This window comes from Patagioenas fasciata, chromosome 10 (genome assembly GCF_037038585.1).
Source record: "Patagioenas fasciata isolate bPatFas1 chromosome 10, bPatFas1.hap1, whole genome shotgun sequence".
Taxonomy (NCBI): Eukaryota; Metazoa; Chordata; class Aves; order Columbiformes; family Columbidae; genus Patagioenas; species Patagioenas fasciata.
The window spans coordinates 3106729-3133324 of NC_092529.1; the positions used below are offsets into that span (position 1 = coordinate 3106729).

The window sequence follows — 26596 nt, forward strand, 5'->3', positions numbered from 1 at the left end:
AGCATGGAGGGTGTTGGTCTCTTTTCCCAAGGAACAAGTGACAGGACGAGAGGGAACGGCCTCAAGTTGCACCAGGGGAGGTTGAGGTTGGATCTGGGGAACAATTTCTTCCCCAAAGGGCTGTGGGACATTGGACCAGGCTGCCCAGGGCAGTGCTGGAGTCACCATCCCTGGAGGGTTGGACAGAAGGACATGAGGCTCTTAGGACATGGGGCAGTGACAGGGATGGGGTAATGGTTGGACTTGATGTTCTTGAGGGTCTCTTCCAACCAAAATAATTCTGTGATTCTAAGACCAGCCCGAGGGAGCAGGGAGGAAGCAGCAGGATGGGGAAGCGGTGGGAATGATGCTGTGGCTGGGCTGAGCAGTTCTCATCCTTGATGAGCTCAGAAGATGCTGCTGGGTCTGGGAGGCCGCGGCAGAGAGCGGCTCCTCGGGCTCAGGTGCGAGGGAGGAGCAGGGAGCAGAGGGATGGAAAACACCTCATGCCAAGCGCCTGAATTTTTCATGTGACCCGGAGCCCTTGCTCGCACCGGCGTGGGGCTGCTCGGGACCAGCTGAGAGTGGAAAGGCACGAAAACAGCCCCTGAGCCACCTGCTTCACAGTGGTGAGCGTATATGGGATGAAGCTGAAACCAGGATGCATTTTTAATGATGCAGGCAGGGCTGGGTTTCTTTAAATAAGACTAGACAATGCATATGTGCTCCCGAAACCGTGTAGTGCACCACAGATGCATTATTTACGGCGGCTTCTTCCTTGTCCATTTTAATTTTACATGGACACTGGAGAAAGCGAAGGGACTCCTTGGCGTCTCGTGGCTGCCCCCTTGTTCCATGTGACAGAGATGAATTTCTGAGGCGCTGAAGGGATTTGGTGTTGATCTTTCCACTTTACTGGGGTCACGGGGGACACACCCAGCCCGATGATGCAGCCTGGCACCCAAAAGTAGGGACAAATGTCACAGATGTGACCATGCTGCCCCGTAACCCGACGGGTGCCTTTTCCTAATGCAAAACACCTCCTGGCAAGTGGCAGTGGGGAGAAGAGCGGCCTGGGGTTTAGTCTGGCTGGTGCATCGTTGGGTCTTAATTGTGCTGTCTTCTGTCTTCTCCACATGCATGAAATGGAGGGGGGATGCTCCAGAAAGCCTTTGGGAAGCGGTTGGTGACACATGTCATCCTAATGGCGAGGCAGGAGGTGAATCCGCTCAGGGAAAGGGCTCCTCAGCTGGTCCTGGTGAGGGAGGGTATGGGGCAGGTGGGAATAAGTGGTGGTGTGATGGGCTGTGGTGGAGGTGGGATGGAGATGGACTCCAAAGGACGTGACATTTCCCCAGGAGGATACACTGCCTGGTTCCAGCCAAGGCAGTGAGCGCGCACCTCAGGTTGCTATTCAGTCCCCAACCATTAGGTTTCAGAGTTAACACCTTTTGCGATTAACAGGGGATCTCTTTATTACCTCGACTGGGACCATCAGGTCAATCTGTCCTGTGTTTTCTTGTCTCAGCAAGGCCAGGTGCGAGCCTCAGCCCACCCTGCACGTTTGATCCACGCTGTGTGGGGACACTGAGCTTTGGGTCACCCAGAGCTGCCTGATTTCCTTGTTGGGGAGCCCTTGGGCTGCCGGGGGGGAAACACAAAGTGTTTCCAGCACTCCTGAGTGGCTGCAAAGGTGGGATCAGAGTCCGGGAGCTCTTTGACACGAGGCCACTTTCCCCAGCGCTGCTGGCCCTGGGAGGGTTGAGATGATGGCTTGGAAAACAGGCTGAGATGAAGGAATATCAATACGGAGAGCGAGCTGTTCCTGCCGAATAGCCCCGGGGCAGCTAACATGAAATGCTGGTTGTCTCGGAGGAGCTGACAGGTGTCTGCATCAGGCTTCTTGCTAATTAAGCGCCATCGTGCGTCATGGGATGAAGGAGCTGGGAAGGAGCTCAGCTGGTGTGGGTGGGATGGCTGCAGGACCTCCCTGCCCACCAGGAAGGAGTGAGGTGCACGTGTGGATTATCTGCTAGATACACAGTCATTGGGGCAGGTGAGTCTTCTGGGAGCTGGGGATCAGCTTTGAGAAGAGCAGAACGAGCCATCGCAATGGGTGTCCATCCTCTCCCGGGGCCCATGTCCTTTTGGAGGATGTTCTGGGACCAGCTGGGCAGAGCTGAGCTGCAGATTTGGGGTGTGAATGTCCTCAAAGCCAAAACTTGTCCTGTTTTCTGGGCCAACAAGATTTCACAGCCCAAAAGGCCCATGGGCTGAGGCCACTGGATTTCTCTCATCCCTACACATCCCTGTTTAAACCCTGGTCACAGGGTCTGGGGTGGTTCATTTTGTGATGGTCTATGGGGGATAACCAAGGGAGGTAGAGCGTGCTTGAGGACCTGGGCACAGCTTGTGGCAGTCTGCCCGTTAGCAGAAATATTTTAGCAGGCAAGAATTACAAACAGTTGAAAAAATCATGAATTTAGCTGATTGTTTTTAGCCCTTCACCACTCAGACTCTGTTAACCCAGCGAGCTCAGCAGAAGAGCCTCCTCATCTCTTCCAACTCTCCCCAGTAACTTAATCCTCTCCCAAATTATTTTTTTCCTTTAAATTTTTTTTACTAAGTAGTTGTCAGGCTGCTTTTGGAGAACAAAATGCCCCCTTGGTCTCTTCGGTGACATAGGAAATGCACACCAGGCACACGGAGAACAGCTCGCCTCCCAATGTAATTTTGGTTAAAATTGTGGGTAAGAAGCGCTGAGTCAGCTTTTAGCATAAAGAGAAGGAACCAGGTGAACCCCTTGCCGCTGGGCCTTGGGTCCAGCTGCCACCGGAGCCATCGTCTGCCTCCAGCCCTTCCTCCCAGGAGCTTTGGAGGGGCTTTGAGGTGCCACTCAAGCCGTGTGTCCTCAGGGCACGGCCAGGCTGTCAGGGTCTGGTGAGGATGCACAGGGAGGCTGGGGGAATGAACAGAGCAATTAAAACCCCTCGGGAGGCAGGATAAAAGGCCAAGCTTCCCGAGATAACGAGGGTCTCTCTGCAGGGGTGAAGTGTCCAGACGTGCAGGGAAGACGTGTGAGTGACAAGCGTGTCCCAGTGCCCGCCGGGCACCGTGCTGGACCAGCCATCGGGTCACTGTGAGCCTGGGGCTGTGCCCCAGCCAGTGCAAACCCAGGATGGTCCCCTGCCGGGTCCATCCCTGACCCTGTGCTGGGCTCCTGGTATGGCAGATCCTGAGGTCTTTGGCTTTTCTTGCTCTTTTTTTAAATCTTATTTTGTTTTTATCCTGTTCCTTGGGGCTGGACCCTCCGCACCAGCTGAGATGGGGCTGGAGATGCACCCAGGACACCCACCAGGCTCCACCACCTTGGTTTCCCTCATTGCTGGGCAGAAGTTGACAATCCACCTCCGTTTAGTAGAGGGTTTTCTGATGAGTGGTAATTCATTAGCCGGGATCTTTCTCCCCTCTTCTGTGACCGCCTCTTCTTGTTTTCAGAGTAGAGCAGCTAACAAAGAAAAGCAGAATATCCTTAGCAAGGAGGTTTATACAGATGAAAGTTTGGGAGTTTTTAGCTGTGGATCAGCAGCTTTGAGTTGGAGCGGGACCATTTGGTGCAGGAGCTCGGGTGGGAGATGTGAAAGTGTCCAGAGAGGTGGTGGATGAACCATCCCTGGAGACATCCCAGGCCAGGCTGGACGGGGCTCTGAGCAACCTGAGCTGGTGAAGATGTCCCTGCTCATGGCAGGGGTGGCACCAGGGGAGCTGGGAAGGTCCCTTTGACGCAAACTATCGTATGGTCTTATAGCAAAAATAAATTGCCTCAGTTTCCCTCCCACTGGAGCTGAGCAGGGGAACACAGATGAGCAGAGCTGGCCTGGGGTCAGTGTTGCTGCATCGCTCGGTGTTGCCCCGGAGAGGACGGATTCATCCCTCTCCTCTTGCTGCTGCAGCAGGAGGTGGCAGCTGTGGGACCAAGGTGCCCATGCACAGCTCCTGGGAGAGAGCGGATTCAAAAGCGGCGGTGAGAGATTGCCTGAATATCTCTCCCTTCTTCTTTATATGTTTAAGAGGTTTCACTGTCTTGGCAACTCTCTTGAGGGACCTGAGCAGCAGCCTCTTTGGATGTGAATACCTGACAAGTTTTTAATGTGAAAGGAATTCACTAAATTTAGTCTCTTGGAGGAAGGCAAAAAAAAAAAGGTGTTTCAATCCGGGGGAAGCGAGCCAAACCCCAGCCGCTTCCCTGCTGGCAGGGCGCACCAGTTTCTTGTCTTCTCCTCCACCTCAAAAGCTTTTAAGTCTGGGCCCCATGCGTGTCTGTGCACAAATGAGAGGTGGGAGAATGGCAGCACCGATGCCACATCCTGGGGGAATGTGCCTGGTCCCAGCTCTGCCTGGAGATGGATGCGCACGAGGGCAGGGTGGGGATAAATGAGGAGAAACCCTGTTTGTGTTAGAAAATGCATGTTGTACCCACCGCAGGGATGTGATCTTCGCTTTCAGGTGGGCTTTGTGCAAGGTGTGAGCGTTGAGATCCTGAAGGTGCTGAGGGCTGGAAGTAAAGGCGGAAAAGCCCTTGAGGTGCTGGAGGGAGTTGAGAGAAGGGAACGGAGCTGGTGAGGGGCTGGAGCACAAGTGTGATGGGAGCGGCTGAGGGACCTGGGGGGTTCGGCTGGAGAACAGGAGCTGAGGGGAGACCTTCTGATCTCTGAACTGCCTGAAAGGAGCTTGGAGCATGGAGGGGGTTGGTCTCTTCTGCCAAGTAACAAATGGTAAGACAAGAGGAAATGGCCTCAAATTCCACCATGGGAGGTTTAGATTGGATATTGGGAACAATTCATTAATGGAAAGGTTTGTCAGACATTGGAACAGGCTGCCCAGGGCAGTGGTGGAGTCACCATCACTGGAGGGGTTGAACAGATGGAGATGAGGTTCTCAGGGAGATGGATTAGTGCCAGGGGTGGGTTATGGTTGGACCGGAAGATCTTGAGGGTCTTTTCCAACCAAAATGATTCTGTGACTCTATGATTCCATCACACCGGTGGAGGAGCTCTATGTGAAGGTGCCTGCACAGGGTGAGCCTGTAGCCTCCATCACAGAGAAGGGCAAGTCCCAGACTCCACTGGCACATCCCTCTCTAAAGGGTGAAATGTTTCCTTATTCCTCCCCCGATGAAAACCTGGGTGAACATCCCACCTTGCATTGGTTGCCCATGGAGAGGTGGCCCCTGTGGTCCTTTCCCAACTGAGAAATGAAGCAGCATTCCTGTAGGGCCTACACAAACACACAGGGGTGTGGTGTTCTGCTATTTTTTTTTATGGCTTTTATTATTTTTTTCCCCTTTATACTTTTATTTTTAGGCAGAGTGGATAGGGGGCCAGGGGAAAGATGCTGAACACTCTTGTGGAAAGACCCGCTGGTAAGACAAGGGGCAATGGGTCCAAACTGGAACACTGGAGGTTCCGCTTAAATTTGAGAAGAAACTTCTTCCTGGTGAGGGTGGCAGAGCCTGGCCCAGGCTGCCCAGGGAGGTTGTGGAGTCTCCTTCTGTGCAGACATTCAAACCCGCCTGGACACCTTCCTGTGGAACCTCAGCTGGGTGTTCCTGCTCCATGGGGGGATTGCACTGGGTGAGCTTTCCAGGTCCCTTCCAACTCCTGACATTCTAGGATTCTGTGAAGAAGCGCTGCCGTGGGCTGCAGAGGAGAGGCCGGCGAGGACCCCCACCCGCGCTGCTTCGCCCTCAGGTGGGTCCCAGCTCCCTCATTGACTCCGCACTCGAGTTTCGTGGGGTCCTCAGTCCCCACTGCACCATGGCCGCTTTAAACCTCCGCCGCTTGCGGGGCATCGCCCTTTTAAGACCAGGCGGTGGGCGTGGCGGCTCCGCCCCCCTCTCCCCTCCCTCGGTCCCTCGGGCGCCCCCTGCAGGCGGCGCTCGGCCGCTCCCGCTTCCCCTCCCGGTTGCGGGCGGGCGGGCGCGCGCGTGCGTGCGCGCGGCGGTGGCGGGGGCGCGCGCGGCGGGCGGCGTTCCGTCGGGGCCCCGCGCGCCGCCGTCCCATTCATGCGGGGCAGCGGCGGCGGCGCGAGCGAGGCGGCCGCGGAGCCCCGGGCGGCGGCGGCGCGGGGGGGAGGCGGGTGCGGAGGAGGCGGCGGAGGAGGAGGAGGAGGAAGAAGAGGAAGAAGAGGAGGACGCGGCGACGGCCCGGCGGGCGGCTCGGTGTGGAATGCAATTATGGCTGGCACGGCGGAGGCGAGCGGGGACCGGAGCCGTGAGTAACCCGGTTGCAACTTTCCTCCGCGGCGCGTGCCTTTATGCGCCCGATCGGTTGATTTGTTACAAAAACGCCGATTTGGCTTTGTTGTTCTCCCCCCCGCTAAAGAAAGAAAAGACACACGGTGGCGGAGAAACGGGGGCTGGCCCGGGCAGGGCAGCGGCGGCCCCATGGTGGGGGCGGCCGGGCTGGGCTGGGCTGGGCCGGGCCGGCGCCGCGCTGCTGCCGCCCCGGGCCAGCCCCGCATTGCGCCCCGCGGCTCCGGGAGCGCGGCCGCGGGAGCCGCCTCCCGCGGGGGGGACAAAAACCCAGCGGAGACCGAACCTTTTTTCTTTATCCACCCCACGCCCCGCGCTGTTTTCGCAGCGGGGTGCTGGGGACCGGGCAGGTGCGGGCTGGACCGGGCGGGGGCCGCGTCCCTGCTCCGAGCTCCTCGGGCCGGGCCGTTCCGCGGGGTGCCGGGGCCGGGGGTGCCTCCTGGCCGCCTCCCTGCAGCCCCGGCTCTCAGTGGGGTTTGCTTCTCTGGCGAGCCCATCGCCCCGTTGCCCACCCGAGTTCGGTACCGCTGGAATCATGAGCCGGGCGCAGCCTTTCCCGGGGCTCGCCGCTTTGGATCCCCGCATCCGCCCTGCCCTGCATCCGTGCTGCCAGCCCCGCATCGTGCTGCCCCACATCTGTGCTCGCATCCCCGCTGCCATCCCCGCATCTCCCCTGCCCCACATCTGCGCTGCCATTCCTGCTTCTTCACATCCCCGTATCTTCGCGTCCCCCCATCTTCACATCCCCGCATCCTCCCTGCCCCACATCTATGCTGCCATCCCCGCTTCTTCGTCTCGCACCGGGGCGCGGTGCGCGGCGTGCAGGCTGGGCTCGCCCCGACACCCGGAGAGCCGCCGTTCTCCCCGCGGTTCCCTTTCCCCAGCAGCCGGCTCGGGTTTGCAGGGCGCTCGGTGGGATGGCTGCCGTCGCCCTCGGTACCGTCGTTACTATTGTGATCGCGTTGTAGTTTCGCAGAGCCTGGGCACCTCTCCGAGCGAGGCGTGGGCGGCTGCGATACCTGTGTGCGGGGCTGCGTGCCCGCTGTGCGCCCACCGTCTCTGATATTAACGTGGAAGGTGGCAAATGAAGCTGGGCTGAACGTTTGGTGTCCCTTATCCCCTCTGCCTTTCCCATTTCTGCCCTGCAAACACACACGGCAGCTCCGGCGTGCAGGCAGGGAGGGATTTGCAAAATCTCAGTGGCATGCTGAAATAAATCCCGAAATCCCTTCTTCTCCCTTGTCCTCCTTGCGGGGAAATTCTTCCTTCTGCCCCTGGCTGAGCGCCGGGGTGGGGGGAGCCAGGGAAGGGGGCTGGTGTGTAAACAGGGCTTAACATGAAGGTCACTGGTTAAAGAGGAGATGGATGGGAGAGAAAAGACAGGCATTAACCTCACTTGTTAGCTCCCCCCTTCCTCCTCCTTTGGGGAGGACAAAACAAAAGCAGAACCTGCTAACGGGGGGGATGAACATTCATGATCCTTCTCGTATGCTCTGGGACACGGAAGGGAGAAAAGTTGGGCAGATGAGCCGCCTTTCCGAAGCTGCTTTTCCTCCGGCTTGCGAGAAAATCCCTTTTTGCTGAGCGAGGGCTGTGTCGGGGAGAATTACCAGCCTTTTGCTGCGTTTCTTTTATTTTTTTTTCTATTTCTTTTGTGTGTGGCTGCAAGGAAAGAACAAAAAAAAAAAGAGGAGCTGAGGCTATTGACTACATCAAAGGTTATCCATTTGAAAACACCATTTTCCTCTGAACAGCGGCTAATTGCTTCCTGAACAATCTCAGGGTCTTTTGTATATGCTCAGTGGGTAAAATGAGTGACTCGATGTCTCTCTCTCAAGACACTGGTGACCGAGCCGGGTGGAAAGGTGGAGAAGCCAAGGAAGAGCAGCAGGGCAGAAGCCTCTGGGAGGATGCACGGATAAATTCTTAAGCGGCTGCGTAGGGGGGAAGGTATTTGCCGCTCGCCGCGGCACGGGCTGCCGGTGCCCGTGGATGCCGGCGCTGGCAGCGGCGTGGCAGCACGGGGCCGTGAGGAAGGCTGGTAAGGAAGTTTGGATTCAAAATACCCGATCGTGCGGGGAAGGAGGGACTGGGATCCGGCGCTTCCCATCCGCCTGTGGCTTTGGCTGCCGGTGCCGCCGCTCTTTGAGCCGGGATGTGCCGCTTCCCCAGGGGCTGCGGGGCGGCAGCGCCGGGGGCTGGCTGGCTCCGGCACCGTTGGGTGGCTGAGCTTTCTGCAGCTGGTGCCCCGGAGATTAAAGTTTTGGTGGCGTCGTTTTTGTTAGCGTGGCAATACCGGCACCAGCAAGAGTTTTCCTCTCTAGTGTCTTATATTATATTTTAGTAGATGTGTCGGATTTAGAGTGAAGCGCAGGCATCTGCCTTCCCGCACACCCGCGCTGCACACGGAGCCGTGGAGAAGAGCCCTCGTGTCTCTCCGGCACACAAAGCCCTTTTCCCGTGCGAGGCGCAGGGCCCTGCCAGAGATAAACAAACTCCGGCAGAGACCGAGGGCCATGCCGGCGGCTCCGGGCGAGCGCTGTTCCGAAATGGAAGAGGGTAATAAAAGCGGCGCTGCTGCGTGCTGGCAGGGCTGCCTCCCCTCCTCCATCCCACAGCAGCCGGGGCCAGCCCCTGCCCCGCTCCACGGGTGGAAATGTCACGCCAGGCGATTTATTTTGGTGGATTCGCTGTGTTCAACATCCATTGAACAAAGGGAAGGATCCAGCCCTGGGATCGGACTTAATGGAGGAAAGTTGTATGTGTTTATTCTCTGGGCTGAGTGTGGGTCAGGGCCTTTGCTGCTGCCTGCCGTGCTCTCGGCTGGAGCACCCAGCACCGGGAGAGCCGGGAGTTTTGGGGCAGAGGAACCTGGTGCTGGCCCTGCGACCCGAGGGCAGCCTGCTCACAGCATCAGGCTTCTGCTGCATCCCGCGGGGCTTTGTCGGCCGCCTCGGTGTTTCAGTGCTGTGGTCGTTTGTGTCTGCAGTGATGGGTCAGTCTGTGTTTTGGTGCTCCTGGCACAGCACAGGGAAGGTGGAGTGTGGAAGAGGCAGGGCTATGGTGGTGCTGCTGTCTCTCTGCGTGGTCACCCCGAACAAATACCCGCATATTGTCCTTGCTGCCTGTAAGCTTGGATTTCACATTGACCTGAGCTGGTGGGATATATGCTTGGAGATTTCGGGTTGCTAATCTCTGTGATCCATCGATGCCTCCTCCAGATTGTGTCTTTAGATGCTTGGGTGCTACGTGGAAGGCACCAGTGGGCACAGGGCTCCTGGCCAGTGTTGGGCTGGTGGTGTTCTGAACGTGTGGAGAAATGCCCAACGGCTGGGAATCATGAGGGATGGGGAGCTTGGTTCAGCATGGTCCCAGTCCCTTACCCCTCCTGGGTTTGGGCTGGGGTCCCTTTTCCCAGTAAGGCGCTGGGTGCTGCGGTCCCATGTGAGCTGGGTGGGAACGAGTGTTTGCTTCTGTCCGGCTCTGCGGTGGCTGGTTTGGTGGGGACAACCAGCTTGCTCATGGGCTGTAGCCCATGGGGTGTTCTGGGCAGCACTATGGGGAATGTGCCACTACAAATCGATGGTATGTGGTGAGCACACATGTTCTGACAGCATCTCTGACCTGCAGCCTCAACTATGCCCCTCTTACTCTCCTGGCCAAGATGCAACATGGAAGCCACGTAGATACCCCAGCATGATCCTCCAGCTACGCTTGGAAGCCAAGTTCAAGCAAACATCTTGTGTATCGTGGAGGAGAAAAGCTCTAGCCGATAAATCCTGATGGTTTCCACGTTGTGTATCCAAAACACACGTTTCCCACTGGCTTGTCTGAGCGCGGCCGTGCATGGGGCAGTGTCCTTGTTTGCCTTGCTTCCCTGGCCATCCCATGGCCGCCTCCAGCCCTTGTTCCAGGTGGAAGCCACCACTTAAAGCTCTGGATTCAAAACATTTAGAAGTTTATTTTCCCTGTAGCCAAGGCTTGGCAAGCCTCCTCCTTGTTGCTGGTGTGCATACTCCACATCCAGACTGTCAGGCTTGCACTCCGCAAGCACTTTTGCACCTTTCTTCTTCTGAAGCCTCCTTACGTGGTGCAAGATGGACTAATTTGGGTGACCCCCGCGTTCTTATGGTGCAGGGTGGTTTGCCGTGACAGGACCTGCGTTCACCCCGGCCCCATGGGCTGCAGTGTCCTGGTGCCTCTGTTTGTCACCTGAACCGCAGACATTTGTTATCCCTGGGGTCGATTTGGGTGCAAGCAAAGCTGCACGATCCTCTTTGCTCCTTGAGCTGAGCTTGTGAGAGCTTTCGCTGGAGAAAGTGCCCAGGGTGAGGGCCTGGCAGGGACGTGGGACAGGCTGGGGGGCTCTGGGTGACTTGCCATGCAGGGACCATCTCCTCCCCATGTCCCCTCACCTCCCCAGCAGATCATCCCCAGGGCTCAGCGCCCACCTCCCCATCTCGAGCATCCCACAATCCGCTGGCCAACTTGGCACAGAGACCCAGGGGCGGTAATAATCCAATTTGGGCAGTTTAGCTGCACTTTGCTATCCGTGCTGCTGGCCGGAGCTCGGCAGCTTTAATCCGGCTAATGACCCCGGCTTCGGGGGTTGAGTAACCAAGAACCATTTGCTTGATTTAGTTTTCCTTTCTGTCGGTGGAGGACGGAGCCTGAGGCTGTTTCCGAGTCCTGTCCCTGCTATCGGGGTCGGTTTCCAGGTGTAGGTACGTGTAAGGACCGAAGGGCAAGGGCGATGCAATGGAGGGCAATGGAGGGACACTGCAATCTGTGCTTTCCCTTCGGGAGATGCTTCCTTCCCCCTTCCCTTTTTCCATCTGCTCCCCCTCTTTCTCTGGTGAAGATAAACCGGGGCTGTTTTGCAACATACTATTATTTTCAGGAAGGCAAGCCAAGAAAAATAAACCCTCTCTCTTCCTTCGGTTGCCTACTGTTTAATGTACAAAATACAGGGGTGGTAATTGCATTAAAATGTATATAATTATACTGGAGGGAGAGGGGAAAAAAAAATCTCGCTAATTGCACGGGTGTTTTGAACTGATAAATGTCGAGCGATTTGTGTTTTCTTGGGAGTTTGGTGGCGTAGAGATGCGGTCTGGTGCATGAGGGGTTAGGAGCGGGGTTGGTTTCCTATCATTACTGGGATGCTCCAAACCTCTCGGGGGTAGCGCCGTGGCATCCGGGGCCCGATCCTCTGCTTTCGCAGAGGATCGGGCCCCGGATGCCACGGCGCTACCCCCATCCAGGTAAATCTCAGCATCATTGTAAGAGCCCGGTGAGTCCCTTTGCTTTATGCTCTTAGTTAAGCAACTGCTTGTGTGTCAAAATATCCACGCTCTTCCAGAGGTAAATCCCTGGTGAGAAGAGCAGCAGATTCCTCCCGGTGCTCGAGCCGGGGGGGGGGATATTTCCTGCGTGATGCAGCCCCTCTTTTCCACCCCCCCGCAATTAACGTTGCGTGGGTGCAAGGGGGTGCTGCTGGTGTCCAACCCCTCGAGCAGGGTGGGAGGAAGGATGGTCTCGCCTTTCCAGCGAATGTGATGTGAAAAACACGTTTCCTCCCGCCAATGCCGACCCCGGTCGGAGCCGCCGATAACATCGTGGGTAATTATAATGGCAATAAGTTGTTTGGTTTTGTGCGGGCGGCCGTGCTCGGTGGATGGGAGGCTGTTTCGCTCTTCCTGTGCAGACTGTTGATTTCAACATGGGAAGAGGAAAACCCAAAAATATTTTAGGAGTTTAAAAATAACCCTCGAGCGTGGCCGGTGGGCAGGATGTTTCGCAGAATCGTGTTCCTTGCTGGTCCCAGTCCAGCCCTGCTGCCCTCGGAAGGGTTTGCTGGGCGGTGTTAAGCCCTGTCTTGTTGTTTCGGGCTTGCTGTCCGTCTTCGGGAGCTGGAGGGGTCCAGGAGCCCCTCCTGGGTTTTGGTTTTTGTGCTTGGTGGGTCAGACTACTTTGTACCTGAGTGGTGGTAGAGCCAGGGTGTGTGCTCAAGCTTATATCTGCTGAGGCCTCTGTAACCGTAAAACACTTAAAATCCGTTCCTCAGCACCGCAGCGTTGTGTTCCCTCCACCCCCATCTCCTCCTCGGTGTTTTTTGTTCCTAGAAGTGCTGGCAGGATCCCTGCCTGAGGCTGCATATCTCAGGGTCTGGCTCCTGGATGGCTCCGTCCTTCCTGGAGTCACAGGGGCTCTCCCCTCTCCGGCGGGACCAGAATCGACCCGACGAGCCCTTCTGAAAGTCAAGAACCTGTTTTTTTTTCAGGCTGATGTCATCGGGAAGAAATGGGGGAGGAGGAAGGCAGGAAGGCAGAGCCGCTTCCGAAGGAGAGCCGCTGCCGAGCCCGTGACGCCACCCGCAGCCCCGGCTTCCACCAACACCCGCTGCCGTTCCTGGTGATCGGCACCGCGGTGCCCACGGGCTCACAGGCAACCTGGGACAGGTCCTGCTCCCACAGCCTTGTGCTGGCATGGGGGAGAGGCGGGAGGGAGGGATGTGCCCGTGCCAGGGCGTCTTTTGGCTGGCCGAGTGTGCTTTGCTCTGCTCCTGGCTCTCCATGGGGTGACGGCACTCCTGGAGCCGCCCTCCAGCCACCTTCATTAGCAGAAAGTGGACTTTTGGCAGCGGTGCTTGGACAACCCTCCCAACACGGGCAACCGCCTCCTCGGTTTCACGGTGAGCAGGCAGATCCGTGACACCGGGGCCTGTTGGGGTCTTGCCCCTCGTGTGTGACACCGGGGCCTGTTGGGGTCCTGGCCCCTCGTGTGTGACACCGGGGCCTGTTGGGGTCTTGCCCCTCGTGTGTGACGCCGGGGCCTGTTGGGGTCCTGGCCCCTCGTGTGTGACACCGGGGCCTGTTGGGGTCTTGCCCCTCGTGTGTGACACCGGGGCCTGTTGGGGTCTTGCCCCTCCTGCGCAGCGTCACTGGTGGCAGCGCTCAGGTTGGGGCTGCAGCCAGGACCTGCGGGGAGGAGAAGCAGCCTTGCTGCACCCACGCTTATAGAGTCGTAAAATGTCCCGAGTTGGGAGGGACCCACAAGGATCATGGAGTCCAACTCCTGTCCCTGCACAGGACACCCCACAGTTCACACCGTGTGTCTGAGGGTGTTGTCCAGTCTCTTCTTGAACACTGTCAGGTTGGGGCTGTGACACCTCCCTGGGGAACCTGTTCAGTGTCCAACACCCTCTGGGTGAAGAACCTTTTCCTAATGTTCAATGTGAACTTTTTATCTGCCATGCTGCAGGTGAAGCCCCTGTCAGTCTCTTGGGGCACAGTTTCCCCGTGGTGGTTGTTGCGAGGAAGCTTTGGGGCTCTTCCCCTTCCCCTCGCTGCTGAGTGAGGTTCCACTAAGCTCTCCCGTTGTCTCGCTGCCCTACCTTGAGCAAATAAATGTGGGGCCATGCTGCGCTGGGATCTGAGCCAATTCCAGCTACTGGTGCTTGGGGAGCACGACTGGGACGGCGGGAAGGGAAGGACGGGAGGCTGGGGGGAAGCAAAGGCAGGTACAGCTTGGTGTTTAGCTGGGGAAACCTCGTCTGGAGAAGTTTTGTGGTCTGTTTTAATGGGAACTAACTCAGTCGCGTTCAGCTCGCTACGTGACGGTGCAAGCGTTGTTGTCAGCGTGGAGGCCGGGCTGGAGGTTGGGAATTTCAGAGTAAACCCCAGCCCCAGAGTCCAGCAGCCATGGGTGCTCCTGTGGGGGTGCATCCTTGCAAAGGGGGAGCTCCCCGGGTTCCCTTGGGGGTTTTGGGGAAGCACAGCTCCGCCACTGGCCTTGTGGGGGTGATCAGGAGGTGTGTGCGTGGTTTTGAAAGGGGAAAACTCAGCCTGGAGAGCTGGGCTGGATGAGGGACATTGATCTGGAGAGAGTCAGGTCATTGGCTTGTGTTCGTGGCTGCACTGGCCTGGTGGAGGATGTGGAGCCGTGGGTTTGGGAGCGAAGAGCGTTGTGTTATGCCACAGGGAGGGAGATCAGACAAGGGAAAGATGCTGGTGGCCAAATGACCTTTTGTTGGACTTTTCTGGCTGTTGGGAAACCTGACTCATATGTGACCTTCTGGGTTTCTGCAGGTCCAGCTGTACCCAGGTGACCTCTGCCAGCAGGGCTGGTGTTTGGGACATTTACATGGGGCAATGGACAGATGGGATGTGAGAACCAGGGTCTGGAGCGTCTGACGCAAAGCCAAGTGGAAGGTGGCCTTGAGGAGACTTGGTCTGGACTTCTTTGCTCTGGATCTGGGGAGAAAATGTTAATGGATCTCGGTTGAGGTGGCAAAATTCACATCAGTCTGGGGCTTGAAGCCTGGAGCTGGCCCGGGTGTCGAGAGCAGGGAGCTGCAGTCCTGTAGTTGTGGTCCTGGCGCCTTGGGTCAGGGTCTGCGGTGTGACGAGAGGTGCAGAGGGGTTCGGGGTTTTGCTCCGTATGTGCTGATGGACAAATGTTCTGAGGCAGGATGGGGAGGCAGCGGGCTGTGTCCTCTGTGGATGCTCAGCCATGGGCTGTGCCTTGGTTTCCATCCCAGGCATTGCTTGGATCCAGGTCTTCATGTTTTCCTTTTGCTGTAGGAGCTCAAGTGAAGGATGGGTGCACTCTCCTCCTGGGAAGTACACATCCAGCTTATGTGTTTCATATAGAAAGCCTCTTGGCAATCCTTGTGTGGTCCCTACATGGACTTCAATACCCAGATGAGTTGCAAGAATAGAATAGAATCATTCTGGTTTAAGAGACCCTTAAGATCATCGAGTTCAGAGGACAGCCTTGCACTTCTGGCATAGCTGAGTGGAGTGGCGAACACGTTTAAGGTCCCAGTCCATGCCTGGTTTCCACAGCAGGGACAAACCGTCCTGGGCAGGACCCGCTGGGACTGTCCTTGCGTGCCTCTGTGCCTTGGGATGGTCATTTGGGGGAAGCCGGCGCTTCCCCCTCGGAAATGCTGGCGATCGTGTTTGGGAACAGCTCTCGGCAGGGCAGCGTGCAGCCTCTTGATGGCGAGAGCACGTGGTGGCCCCAGAGCTGTTCTCCTTGGCGTGATGTCACTTCTCACAGAGGACCAGGCAAGGGGAATTGCACTCTTGAGAAATGCTATTTAATTTCCTTGCTACTTATTCTTCTATGCCCTTTTTTGCTGAGGGTCAAGTTTCTTCTTGAAGCCCTTGGGCAGTAGGTGGCTGCTTCTGCTCGCCATGTTTCTCAGGGCAGAAGAGGTGGAATTCCTTGCTCAGAAGATGCTTGCAGGGCAGGAGTGGAAGCTGCTGCGCCACATGTGCGACAGGACAGGGTCCTCAGCCCCTGCCCAGGAGGACGCTGAAGATATTCCCCTTGCAGGGGGTAGTAATGGAGATTGGAGCTGGGCAGCTTCAGAGCTCACCGTTGATTTCATCAGGGTGTGGTTCGAGCCAGGGATAAGATTTGTAATGATTTAACTCGCCTGCTAGGGAGAGACAACGGCTCGATAGTTTTTAATGACTGTGTGCAGTGAAGGAAGGAGTTAAAGTTTAGCCTTGTTGCAGGCGATTGCATATGTAGCGCAGCTCTAACTCGGTACCACCACCAGCCTTTCCTCATTGTTGCAAGGCTTTTCCCAGGCAGATGAACCTAAAAATACACCAGCTGTATGGTGAGGCTGACTCTCCTGTGGCCTATGGGCTTTTCTCCCCCCTCAGATAATCTCCCCTGTCTCCCTTTTGCTAATTACTGGCAGCTCAGCAGCTTGTGCGTTTGAAAATGGAGCCGGTCCCTTCTCCTAGGGCTGAGAGCAGCGAGTGACTTGGAGAGATTGCAGGTAAAAACCCACTAAATGCCATTTTCCCTTTTGGGGGTTGGTTATATGGGGGTTTTCGATCCCATTTCTTCACTCTTCCAGCCTCCCTTGCAAAGTGCAAGACTGTAAAGCTCCTGGGACAATTTGCAGACCTCATCCCACAGCTGGAGAGCAGCTTCTCTCCAAGACAAAACGATGCTTTCTCTAACCCTAGGGGTGCAGACCCGCCTAGGACCCCCGTGGGGATGTGTTGTGGGCAATGTGAGCTCACTGAGGTCCTGGTGATGCAGGAGTGGGGACAGCAGCTGGGTCTGTGGGTGCCAGGTGTGCACCTCTGTGCTCATCAGCGTGTTTTAAATCCCACCTTCAGCTGCTTCTGCAAGGGCTGCCGCTTTGTATCCTCACCGCCTGTGCTGACTCGGCATCTGTCAGTGCTCCGGACTCGCTGCCTGGACGAGTGGAGAGCTGGTCCTTAACGCTCTGTCCAGTCTTTGCCTTTTAAGGTTAGTTTTTCCATCCCAGCACTCATGCTTTCTGCTCTCAAAAGTGATGATTATTTTCCCAAAGCATGATGTGCCATCCCACACTCAGGTTCCTCGGGGGATGAACGCTGTGGGCCTCTTGCCACCTCTTTAGCAGCGCTCAAGTGGGATGCAGGCATTTATGGGGCAAGCCCATGGCTGTTTGATGAAAGGCCCTTTTGAAGTCGGGGTGCGAGAGTGTTGGCTGGGGCGAGGCGGGCAGCTCCATCCAGGTCACACAGCAGCTGTGACAATCTCAGCGCGGCCACTTTGGAGGTGAAACCGTGCGCAAACATCCTTTCTGGCGTGGGATGAAAGGGGCTGGGGCGGATTTGGCGCTTGCGCAATTGCTTTGTGTCTAGCGGCAGGTTTCCTCCTATATGTTTGTGCGTGTGTGTATATATATATCTGTGTGTGTGCACAGAAAACCCCCAGCCCTGCGTGGGGGTGCTTTGTGCTGCAGGATGCTCTGTGCTGCATCTCTTGCCATCCAGGCAAGCGAAATGGGGTGTATTTTTGGTCCTGCTCTCCCAGTTGGCAAGCGTGCATCCAGGCTTGGGGAACGTATTATTTTATTGCAGGCTGTTTCAGGGCTGGGCTTGACTCCAGGGTGTCTGCTCGGGGTTTTCCGTGCTTTGGGACCGTGGTGTGCACCGTGCAGGTCTTGGTTCCAGGTGGCACTTGCACGTTGGTCCTGGGCTGGGTCCTCCCTGGGGTGAGATGGTATTTGGGTGCAGCCCTGGGGGGTTTGGGTGCCTCATGGTTTAAAGTGCGTGCCAGTGGAGGAGCTGCCCTGCCGTTAGCTGTACCATGACCTCTCCGGGGGGGTAGAGGTGGTGTGACGGGAGTGAAGTGCCCTTTGGACCCTGTGCTGCTGCTCCCGTGGGCCGGGAGCTGCTCCGGTGCGGGGCTGCCTGCTGCCCCCACCGCTGGGGGGTTGGACCCCGCTTTAAGTTGATCCAAGTCTTAAGTACCCGCATCATTTAATACTGAAGAAAACAGACAAACTAACTGTTCCTACTTTATTATTATTTTTTTTAAATAATTGCTGCTGATGGTTTCAAGCAGGACAGGACAAAACCCCCGCTGGTGTCAGGGCGCTAGGATAAGATGTTGCTGCTAATGTGTCTTTAGGAGCAGAAATTTCGGCCGAGCTCTGCAGAATGTGGTCTCTGTGCTCACCGCAGCTCTGCCTCGCTTTGTTCGTGCTCTGGCTCCTGAGCAGCAATTCCCTACGTTAATTTGACAATCTCCTGTAGGCCTTTCTAGCCCCACATCCTGACCTCTGGCTCTCCTACTCCCTGAAACAGAAGTGATGAAGCTGCTGCCATTCTTGTGGCTTTTCGGAGCTAATGGGGAGGTTGTGCCGACAGCGCGGCTCGGTCCTACACCTCCATGTGGTTTGGGGGCTCATAAGCTCTGATCTGCGGTGCTTGTGGTTACGGTCTTAGCAACAAGCTTGTAAAAGTGAAGGTGCTGGGCAGCGTGGCTGCCCCTGGGCAGCGGTGGGGCTGTGTGCTCTGTGCTCAGAGGCACTCCGTGTTGCAAAAGATGGTGGGAACAGGAGACTTAAGACCATGCAGGTGATTTCTGGGATTGGTGGCTTCGTGCTTTGGTTGTCTCCACACCCATGGAGCTTTGTGGCACCTGGCTTTGATCTCTGTGTTACTCGCTTCCCTTGAGGCTATTGCCTTGGAGGTGGACGTGTTGGGGGTGGAAGGGAGCAGGGTGGCAGGTTTTTGGGCAGGGGAGAGTTGGTGGATCTGCAGAGAGGGTTTGGAAGTGGTGTGGAGGCTTTGCCCAGTCATCAAATCATGGAATAGCTTGGGTTGAAGGGACCTTCCCAGCTCCCCCAGTGCCACCCCTGCCATGAGCAGGGACATCTTCACCAGCTCAGGTTGCTCAGAGCCCCGTCCAGCCTGGCCTGGGATGTCTCCAGGGATGGTTCATCCACCACCTCTCTGGCCAACCTGGGCCAGGGTCTCACGACCCCCAGGGGCAACAATTTCTTCCTCATGTCCAGCCTGAATCTCCCCTCCTTTAGTTTAAAACCATCACCCCTGTTGCAACAGACTCTGCTAAAAAGTCTGTCCCCATCTTTCTTACTGGCCCCTTTAAGCACTGGAAGGTGCAATAAGGTCTCCCTGGAGCCTTCTCATGTGCTGGGGCTCAGTGTAGCTGGCAGGGCTGCAGGGATGGCTGGGCTGGGCTTACCCTGGGAAGGGAAGGTTTTATGTTTGTTGGAAGCAGGAGAAGGGGGGAAAAAAGCCTCTCCCTTCCCTCTGACATCTCCGTGGCTGGCTCCTTGACTTGGGAAGGGGGGCAGCAGAACTGAGGATACTCTATGAGATGTCAGGGTACTGTGTGGTCCAAACGGTGATGATGAAGCCCCGCAAGGTGTGTGTGGGGCCTGGCTGGCGGGTCACACAACCCCACGCGGTCTGGGGTGCTGGCAGAGCCATGCTGTCACCACTGGCCATGTTTCCTCCTGAGCCACTCCCTGGTGGGGATCCTGCCCCAGGTTATCCCGGCTGAGGGCTGAGTCAGAGATGGGTGATAAGGAGAGGGAGGTTCTTCTCCTTCTCTGGCTTATCTGCCATGGTTGGGGTGGGGAACTGCGGGCCGAGCTCCTATCGCAGCCGTGGACCTTGGGAGCGATGGTTCTACCTTGGGTGGATGGATCGTGATGGTGTCACTGGGATGGGCTTCGTGCTGGCAGGGGGGGTTTGCACCAACCCACGTTACCCAGGGGTGCTTGTGCCTGCGGGGGGTGGAAAAGATGGGATCACAGAATCATTTTGGTTGGAAGAGACCCTGAAGATCATAGAGTCCGACTGTTAACCCACCTCTGGCACTGCCCCATGTCCCTGAGAACCTTATCTCCACATCTGTCCAACCGCTCCAGGGATGGTGACTCCAGCACTGCCCTGGGCAGCCTGTTCCAATGCCCCACAGCCCTTTGGGGAAGAAATTGTTCCCCAGATCCAACCTCAACCTCCTCTGGTGCAACTTGAGGCCGTTTCCTCTGCTCCTGGTGCTTGTTCCTGGGGAGCAGAGCCCGACCCCCCCTGGCTCCAAGCTCCTTTCGGGCAGTTGTTGAGAATGAGTAGGTTGCCCCTCAGCTCCTGTTCTCCAGGCTATAGGGACTGGGATGCAACCGAGGCACTGCTGAGCTGTCTGCCTTGGCTCCTTGTGGCCATCTCCCCACTGCTGGGGATGCAGAGGTCACACGGATGTGGATTTTTGGCTGCCTCCTTGCCGTGCTGTATTACCAAGCCCCAGCTGTGGCACAGCAGTGTGCAGAGCTCTTCACCCTCCCCACCCGTGCCTCCTCATCCTCCAGAGCCTCTCAAGCCAACTGCCTGATGACTGGCCCCGCGTTCCTTAATGCATATAAATGCCAGAAGGACGTGCTTCTCCTTGCCGTGCCCGCTTGCTCCCCCCGATCCCCCCTGCCCAGGGCCCTCCTGGGCTTTGTCAGGCGGGCAGGTGGCAGGGGCGGCAGGCAGCGTGCCAGCGCCGTCGGCTCTCCCAGCTCCTTTAAAAGCTCCGTCCTCTGTGCAGGGGCTCGGGCTGTGCTTCCTGCAAACTGGGAGTTTGCATCTGCGCCCAGTGCCGCTGCAAAGCTGATGGGCTCCTCTTGCAGCTTGTTAGCAGCCATCCCTGGCTAATGCTTTGGTGCTGCTGGTGGTGTTCAAAGCAGGTTGGGGCCAGCTGTGCCCCATCGAGGTGTTTGTATGTGGTAGGTGTGCTGGAGTGCATCGCCAGGTTGCTGGGGATCATATAATTGGAGGATGTCTTGTGTTGGAAGGGACCCACAAGGATCATGGAGTCCAACTCCTGTCCCTGCACAGGACACCCCACAGCTCACACCGTGTGTCTGAGGGTGTTGTCCAGTCTCTTCTTGAACACTGTCAGGCTTGGGGCTGTGACACCTCCCTGGGGAGCCTGTTCCAGTGTCCAACACCCTCTAGGTGAAGAACTTTTCCTCTTGTCCAACCTAAACCTCCCCCGGCACATCTTCCTGCCATTCCCTCTGATCCTGTCATCGGTTGGATGTGCTGGTCTGCTCCAGCCAGCAGCTGCTCTTCCCGAGGGGTTTGGGCAGGACAGGGCGATGATCCTTGGAGGTTGGTGGTTGAGGCTCAGATGTTGGGACGTAGCACATGGCAGTGCCTGTGCATGACGGGGTTGTCCTCAGCATCTCCAAGCCTCCCCTGGTCTCCTCACCAGGGAGGTGTTTTCCTCCAGGGCAGGAGCTACTAGGGGGTGTTTTGCAAAGCAGCAAAGTCTCTGCTGGGTGGGGTGTTCCAGGCTTGACCCCATGAAGGAAAGCATCCTAACCTTGCTCTTCTTGTCTTTCTCCCTCTAGGGCTGACTGGACTGGCTGTGCCCACGATGCCCTGAATGCCGAGCGTGGCGGAACCAGAGGAGACTGTGTCCCGTTAGCTTCTCCTCCCTCCCTCATCCCTTTAGTTTGGGTTTGTTTCTATTTATTTTGTGGTTGGGTTTGGGCATGGCCTTGGCCGAATGCGAGGCTGCCGCGATGTGGCTCCTTTGGCTCAAGCACCACTTGTCCATCAACATTTGGACCTTGCTGCTCTTGGGGAGCACCTGGCTACCGCTGGCGGAAGGCAGCCCCAAGTCTCCCTTTAGGACTTTCCCGGTTACAGACTGGAGCTTGACGCACTTGGTGGTCCACAACAAAACCGGGGAGGTCTACGTGGGGGCTGTCAATCGGATCTACAAGCTCTCCAATAACCTCACGCTCCTGCGGACCCACGTGACGGGGCCCGTGGAGGACAATGAGAAATGTTACCCGCCGCCCAGCGTTCAGTCCTGCCCGCACGGGCTGGTCACCACCAACAACGTGAACAAACTGCTGCTGGTGGACTACTCGGGGAACCGGCTGATCGCCTGCGGCAGTGCCTCCCAGGGTATTTGCCAGTTCCTGCGGCTGGATGACCTCTTCAAGTTGGGTGAGCCCCACCACCGCAAGGAGCACTACCTCTCCAGCGTCAACGAGTCCGGCACCATGTCCGGGGTCATCATCGAGGTGCTGAACGGGCAGAACAAGCTCTTCATTGGGACACCCATTGATGGGAAATCGGAGTACTTCCCCACGCTCTCCAGCCGTAAACTGATGGCCAACGAGGAGAACGCGGAGATGTTTGGCTTTGTCTACCAGGATGAGTTTGTCTCCTCCCAGCTCAAGATCCCCTCGGATACACTCTCCAAGTTTCCCACCTTTGACATCTACTACATCTACAGCTTCAGCAGCGAGCAGTTTGTTTACTACCTGACCCTGCAGCTGGACACCCAGCTCACCTCACCCGACTCCACCGGGGAGCAGTTTTTCACCTCCAAGATCGTCCGCCTTTGCGTGGACGACCCCAAGTTCTACTCCTATGTGGAGTTCCCCATCGGTTGTGTGCAGGATGGCATCGAGTACCGCCTGATCCAGGACGCCTACCTGACCAAACCTGGCAAGGCTTTAGCCAAGTACCTGGGCATCTCGGAGCGGGAGGATATCCTCTTCACCATCTTCTCCCAGGGCCAGAAAAACAGGGTTAAGCCTCCTAAGGAGTCTGTGCTCTGCCTCTTCACGTTGAAGAAGATCAAGGATAAGATCAAGGAGCGTATCCAGTCGTGCTACAGAGGGGAAGGGAAACTCTCGCTGCCCTGGCTCTTGAATAAGGAGCTGGGCTGCATCAACTCGGTGAGTTCCTGCTTTTCTCTACCCAAACCAGGCTGTTTCTGGCTCCCGGTGGTTCTTTGTGGCCAGGCCCTTGCTGGTGACCTGAGCTGTGTTTCCCACTGGGAGTACTGGTGACGTTAGGGCTGGGTGCTGGGCTCGCTTGGTAGCATTCCTCATGGAGATGGCAGCTTCATCACGGGCCCATCTGGATTTGGGTTGCATCGGTGCCCACGGAGTACTCCAAGCAAGGGGCTCCATGCCAATACAGGTACCTGCTTCTGGTTCCCCTCCCCCGTGGATTTGGGGAGTGTCAGTGAGCTGGGCTGGGAGGGCAGAATGGTCAATCCTCAAGTTGCAGCTCTGTTGTGCAGCCCCTTGCAGATAGCTCGTGTGAATTTGTGAGTGTTATGTCACCTTGGGCTGAGCAGAAGGTGTTGAGGACAGTGGGATGTGCGGGACGAGTAACATGGACCTGGTGGAGAGGGGTAGGGAGGTTGGTGGTCTTGATAGGAGTTCGTTGTGTTCAGCATGGAGAGACCACATCCTCTCCATGTGGTGCTGGAGAGGAAGGCGCAGGGCACCGTGAATGAGGTGGGTTTTGAGCGTGGCCAGTGCGAAGTGTCACCCAGAGGTGCTGGTGGCGAGCGCTGGCATCCCAGAGCGCTGGCATCCCAGTTTTCCAGGGAACATTATAAACCAGTATAAACCAGAGTGGTTGCAGGGAGGCCACAGCTCTGGGTGACAGGGAGGTCTGACGCTGAGCAGCACCAAGCAAGGGCAGGTTTTGGGGTGCCAGTGTGTGCGTTTGGGAGGATCTGGGGGAGGTCCTGATACCCCTGCTATCGCCCACCCCCCAGCCCCACTTACTGGTGCTCAGCACCCATCACTGAGCCCCCAGCCCTGCTCGAGCAGGGGTTTGGGTGCCTTGCGGTTCAGGTGGGTGGGCAGGGGGTCCCTGTGGAGCAGCCGTGCCTTCCCTCCTACTGTCCTCCCACAGCTCTGGGGGAGACAGCGAACAGCTGCCTGACAAAGTAAAGGGTTTGCTGTCAGGAGCGCTGGGCTCGCAAATCAGATTTTGGCTTTGAACTAATTCAATTTTGTTGGAAAATGATGAAATCGTTACACTGCTGCCTGTTGGGTCGTGCAGCTGCCGGCTCCGGCAGCGGAGATGCTCGCCAACCGCCTCCCCCAGCACCCCACAGCATCACCGTGACACCCAGATTTGGGGAGGGGGCTCTGCCCCCTGGCATTTTAGGTGCAGTTTCATGCTAGGAGGGTCCTGGGATTGCTACTTGGTGGGCAGCCTGAGTGAGTAGGTGGATCTCAAGGTGCTCTGTGGGTCCTGCAGACTTGCTGGGTGGAAGGATGTGTGTCAGGATGCGGGGCGGCTCCTGCTTTTGAATGGGATAGGTTTGGGGGGTGCTGCTCTCCACCAGGGGAGCCAGGTGGTGTTTTCTGTCCCTGTCCTGTTCCAGCTGCCAAACAGAGCTGGGAAAGACATGACTGCACCATGAGTCAGGCCCTCAGCCCCATGCTGTGCTGAGCACAAGCCAAAACAGGCCCCGTGGAGCATGGAACTTCTTGCTGGCAGGAATCTCAGTGCCCCTAATAAAATACAGCCGCCTCTGGGGTGGGTTGTGATGGTGACGGATCTCTCGGTGGTGGGGGCTGGCCAGAAAATGAAGGGCATATATATATATTTTTAATTTATTATTAAGGGGGCAGAATGTAGTTGCTCAAATCAGTAGTTGCTTGGGATTTACACCCCATCCGTATGGAAAATATCCTGGAAGCGCTCTTGCTCCCTTCCTTCGACGCAGTGAGGGGCTGAGGCTGGTCCGTGCTGCAGGAGGCTTTACTGGTGCCCCCTCCCAGACCTCGGGGATCGCGGGTGTAGGGATGCTCATCCCTCAGCGCCGCAGGGCAGCTCCCATTCTCCGGAGCCGGTGCCAGAGCCAGGAGCAGAGGCTGCCAGGCTTGGCAACCAGCTCGGGAGATGTTAGTGGTTCCTCCCCGGTGCTGGCGAGCAGAGCGAATTCTTGTCTCCTGTTTCTCTCTCTCCCCTTCTGGGATGCAGCAGCAGTGGGAGGGAGAAGCAACACCCGGCGTGCTCAAACCCATCCATGGACTCCCATGCACAGCAAAGGCATCTTGTGGGTCTGTCCCGTCTGTTCTCCTGCTGCCCAAATCACTCCTGAGCCTGTCCAGTGGTTTCGTTCATGGTGTTTCACTGAAGAGGGGTTTGGTGTTCTATATCATAGAATAGTTTGAGTTGAAGGGACCTTCACATCTCCCCCAGTGCCATCCCTGCCATGAGCAGGGACATCTTCACCAGCTCAGGTTGCTCAGAGCCCCGTCCAGCCTGGCCTGGGATGTCTCCAGGGATGGTTCATCCACCACCTCTCTGGGCAACCTGGGCCAGGCTCTCACCACCCTCAGGGCCAACAATCTCTTCCTCATGTCCAGCCTGAATCTCCCTTCCTCAGTTTAAAACCATCACCCCTTGTCCTATCACAACAGGCCCTGCTAAAAAGTCTCTCTCCATCTTTCCTATCGGTCCCTTTTAAGCACTGGAAGGTGCAATAAGGTCTCCCCAGAGCTTCTGTTCTCCAGCTGAACACCCCAACTCTCTCAGCCTGTCCTCCCAGCAGAGCTGTTCCAGCCTCTGATAATTCCTGTGGCTCCTCTGGCCCCTCTCCAACAGGTCCGCGTGTCACCCCGCTCTGTGCTGTCCCTGTGCGATGCCTGGAGCCGGCAGGACGTGGGCAGCAGCGTTGCCCGAGGGAGAAAATGAGTTCTGAGTCCTTGCTGGGGCTCACTGCCCAGCCTGCTGGCACAGGGTGATGGCTGGTGACAAACTGGCCCAAACTGGGCTGGGATAAGCCAAATCCTCCCCAGGGGCAGGCAGAGAAATGCAGATGTTAACAAACTGTACCATACTGGGATGATTCCTGAGCAGCGATTAATGTGCAGAAAGCCTGGCATCCCAGCCTGGCGCTGGGTACCTGCATCCTCCTCTACGGCTCTTTATGTCCCCTGCATCCTCCATCGCAGACCCCGGGGCCCACAGGAGGTGGGGTGTGCCTCTAATGGTGTTAACTTGTGAATTACTGGCTAATTAATAACGCTGAGTGGCGCGAGCCTCGTCTCTATCTGCTCCCTCATTGCTTTTCTAAGTGGGCTTGAAGGGATGCAATGAGACAAGGCATGTCAAGGAGATGGCCCGTTCCTGCTGCAGGCCCACTTTTTCCCCTCTGACAGGCCGTTTCCACCGAAATCCAAGTTTCCTGACCCTGTTTTGGGTAGGTGAGTTAGTGCTGGCAGAGAGGAGAAGGCTGCAGCACTTGGAGGTGGAGACCTGGGTGTCTGGGGGACAGGGGCAGCTGAGATGGATGCCAAAGGAAAGCGGTGAAATAAATAACAAAAGAAAAAAACCAAAACCCAAACCCCTTCAACAACAACCCCCCCTTGCAGTGTGCTGAGGCCATGGTCCCTGCAAGCACCCCTGCAAACGGGGGAGTGGGCAGAGCTCGATGCCTCCTGCAGATCCCAGCATCTGCAAGCTGAGACACCGCAAGGTCACTGGCCCTCGCGTGTTGTGGTGCGTGTCAGTCCCTGCCAGCACCATCCAGGGGACAGCTGTCCCTCTGTCCTTCCATCCCTCCATCCCTCTGCCTCGCCTCTCCCCGCAGCCACATCCTCCGGGGATATCGGTTGGTGCCGTAACCCTCGTACCGCTGCCCTTGGCCCGACCTCCCCATGCTGCCTGCCTGTGCTTCCCTAACGAGCCAGTTTGCTGTTAATGAGCTAATTGTCGGCGTAATTATTTATCGAGGTGGTGTCGGCATCGCGGCGGCGGGCGCTCCTCGTGGTCCTGGAGCGCAGCTGTATTTGTCATTTCCCAGAGAGTTTGTTGAGACAAAGCAGAGAGGAGTGAACACCGTAAACATCTCTCCTCTTGCATATTCAGCAGCCGAGAGGTTGGGGAAGCAGCAGATTGAGTGTGGAGAGAGCAGAATTGGCACCCAGGGGATTCCGGGGCTTAAACACCTTCATGGCATCACCCTTAACCCCTCTGCGACTGCTGGTGGCTGGGTGGAAGGTGCCAGGATGCTTTACAGAGGGGCTGTTGGGGCCAAAGAGCTTTTTTTTTTCCTCAATAAAGTGCCTGAAAGATCCTGTGTATCCGGATGGGAGTGGGGTGTTGTTGGCTGGAGCATTGATTCTGTCTCAACCCACAGTTGGAAAGAGAATTTTCTCGGACCTGCTGTTCTAAAATGTCAAGCCTGGTGATGTAGAGGAGG

The 26596-nt window shown here is 56.9% G+C and overlaps 1 protein-coding gene across 4 annotated transcripts in view; it reads left to right on the top strand.

Annotated features, from left to right (window-relative positions):
- Nucleotides 1–6094: 6094 nt before the first annotated feature.
- Nucleotides 6095–26596, top strand: part of PLXNA1 (plexin A1) — a 120639-nt gene continuing 100137 nt past the window's right edge. For 2 of the 4 annotated variants that reach the window (XM_065845594.2, XM_065845597.2), the window contains exons 1-2: nucleotides 6095–6251; nucleotides 20967–22313. In XM_065845594.2, the coding sequence (XP_065701666.1) occupies nucleotides 21111–22313 (1203 nt within the window). In that variant the 5' untranslated portion in view covers nucleotides 6095–6251; nucleotides 20967–21110. Of the gene's footprint in view, nucleotides 6252–7667; nucleotides 8334–12624; nucleotides 12754–20966; nucleotides 22314–26596 lie in introns of those variants that run through there. The other 2 variants (XM_065845596.2, XM_071812928.1) reach the window with 2 other exon arrangements.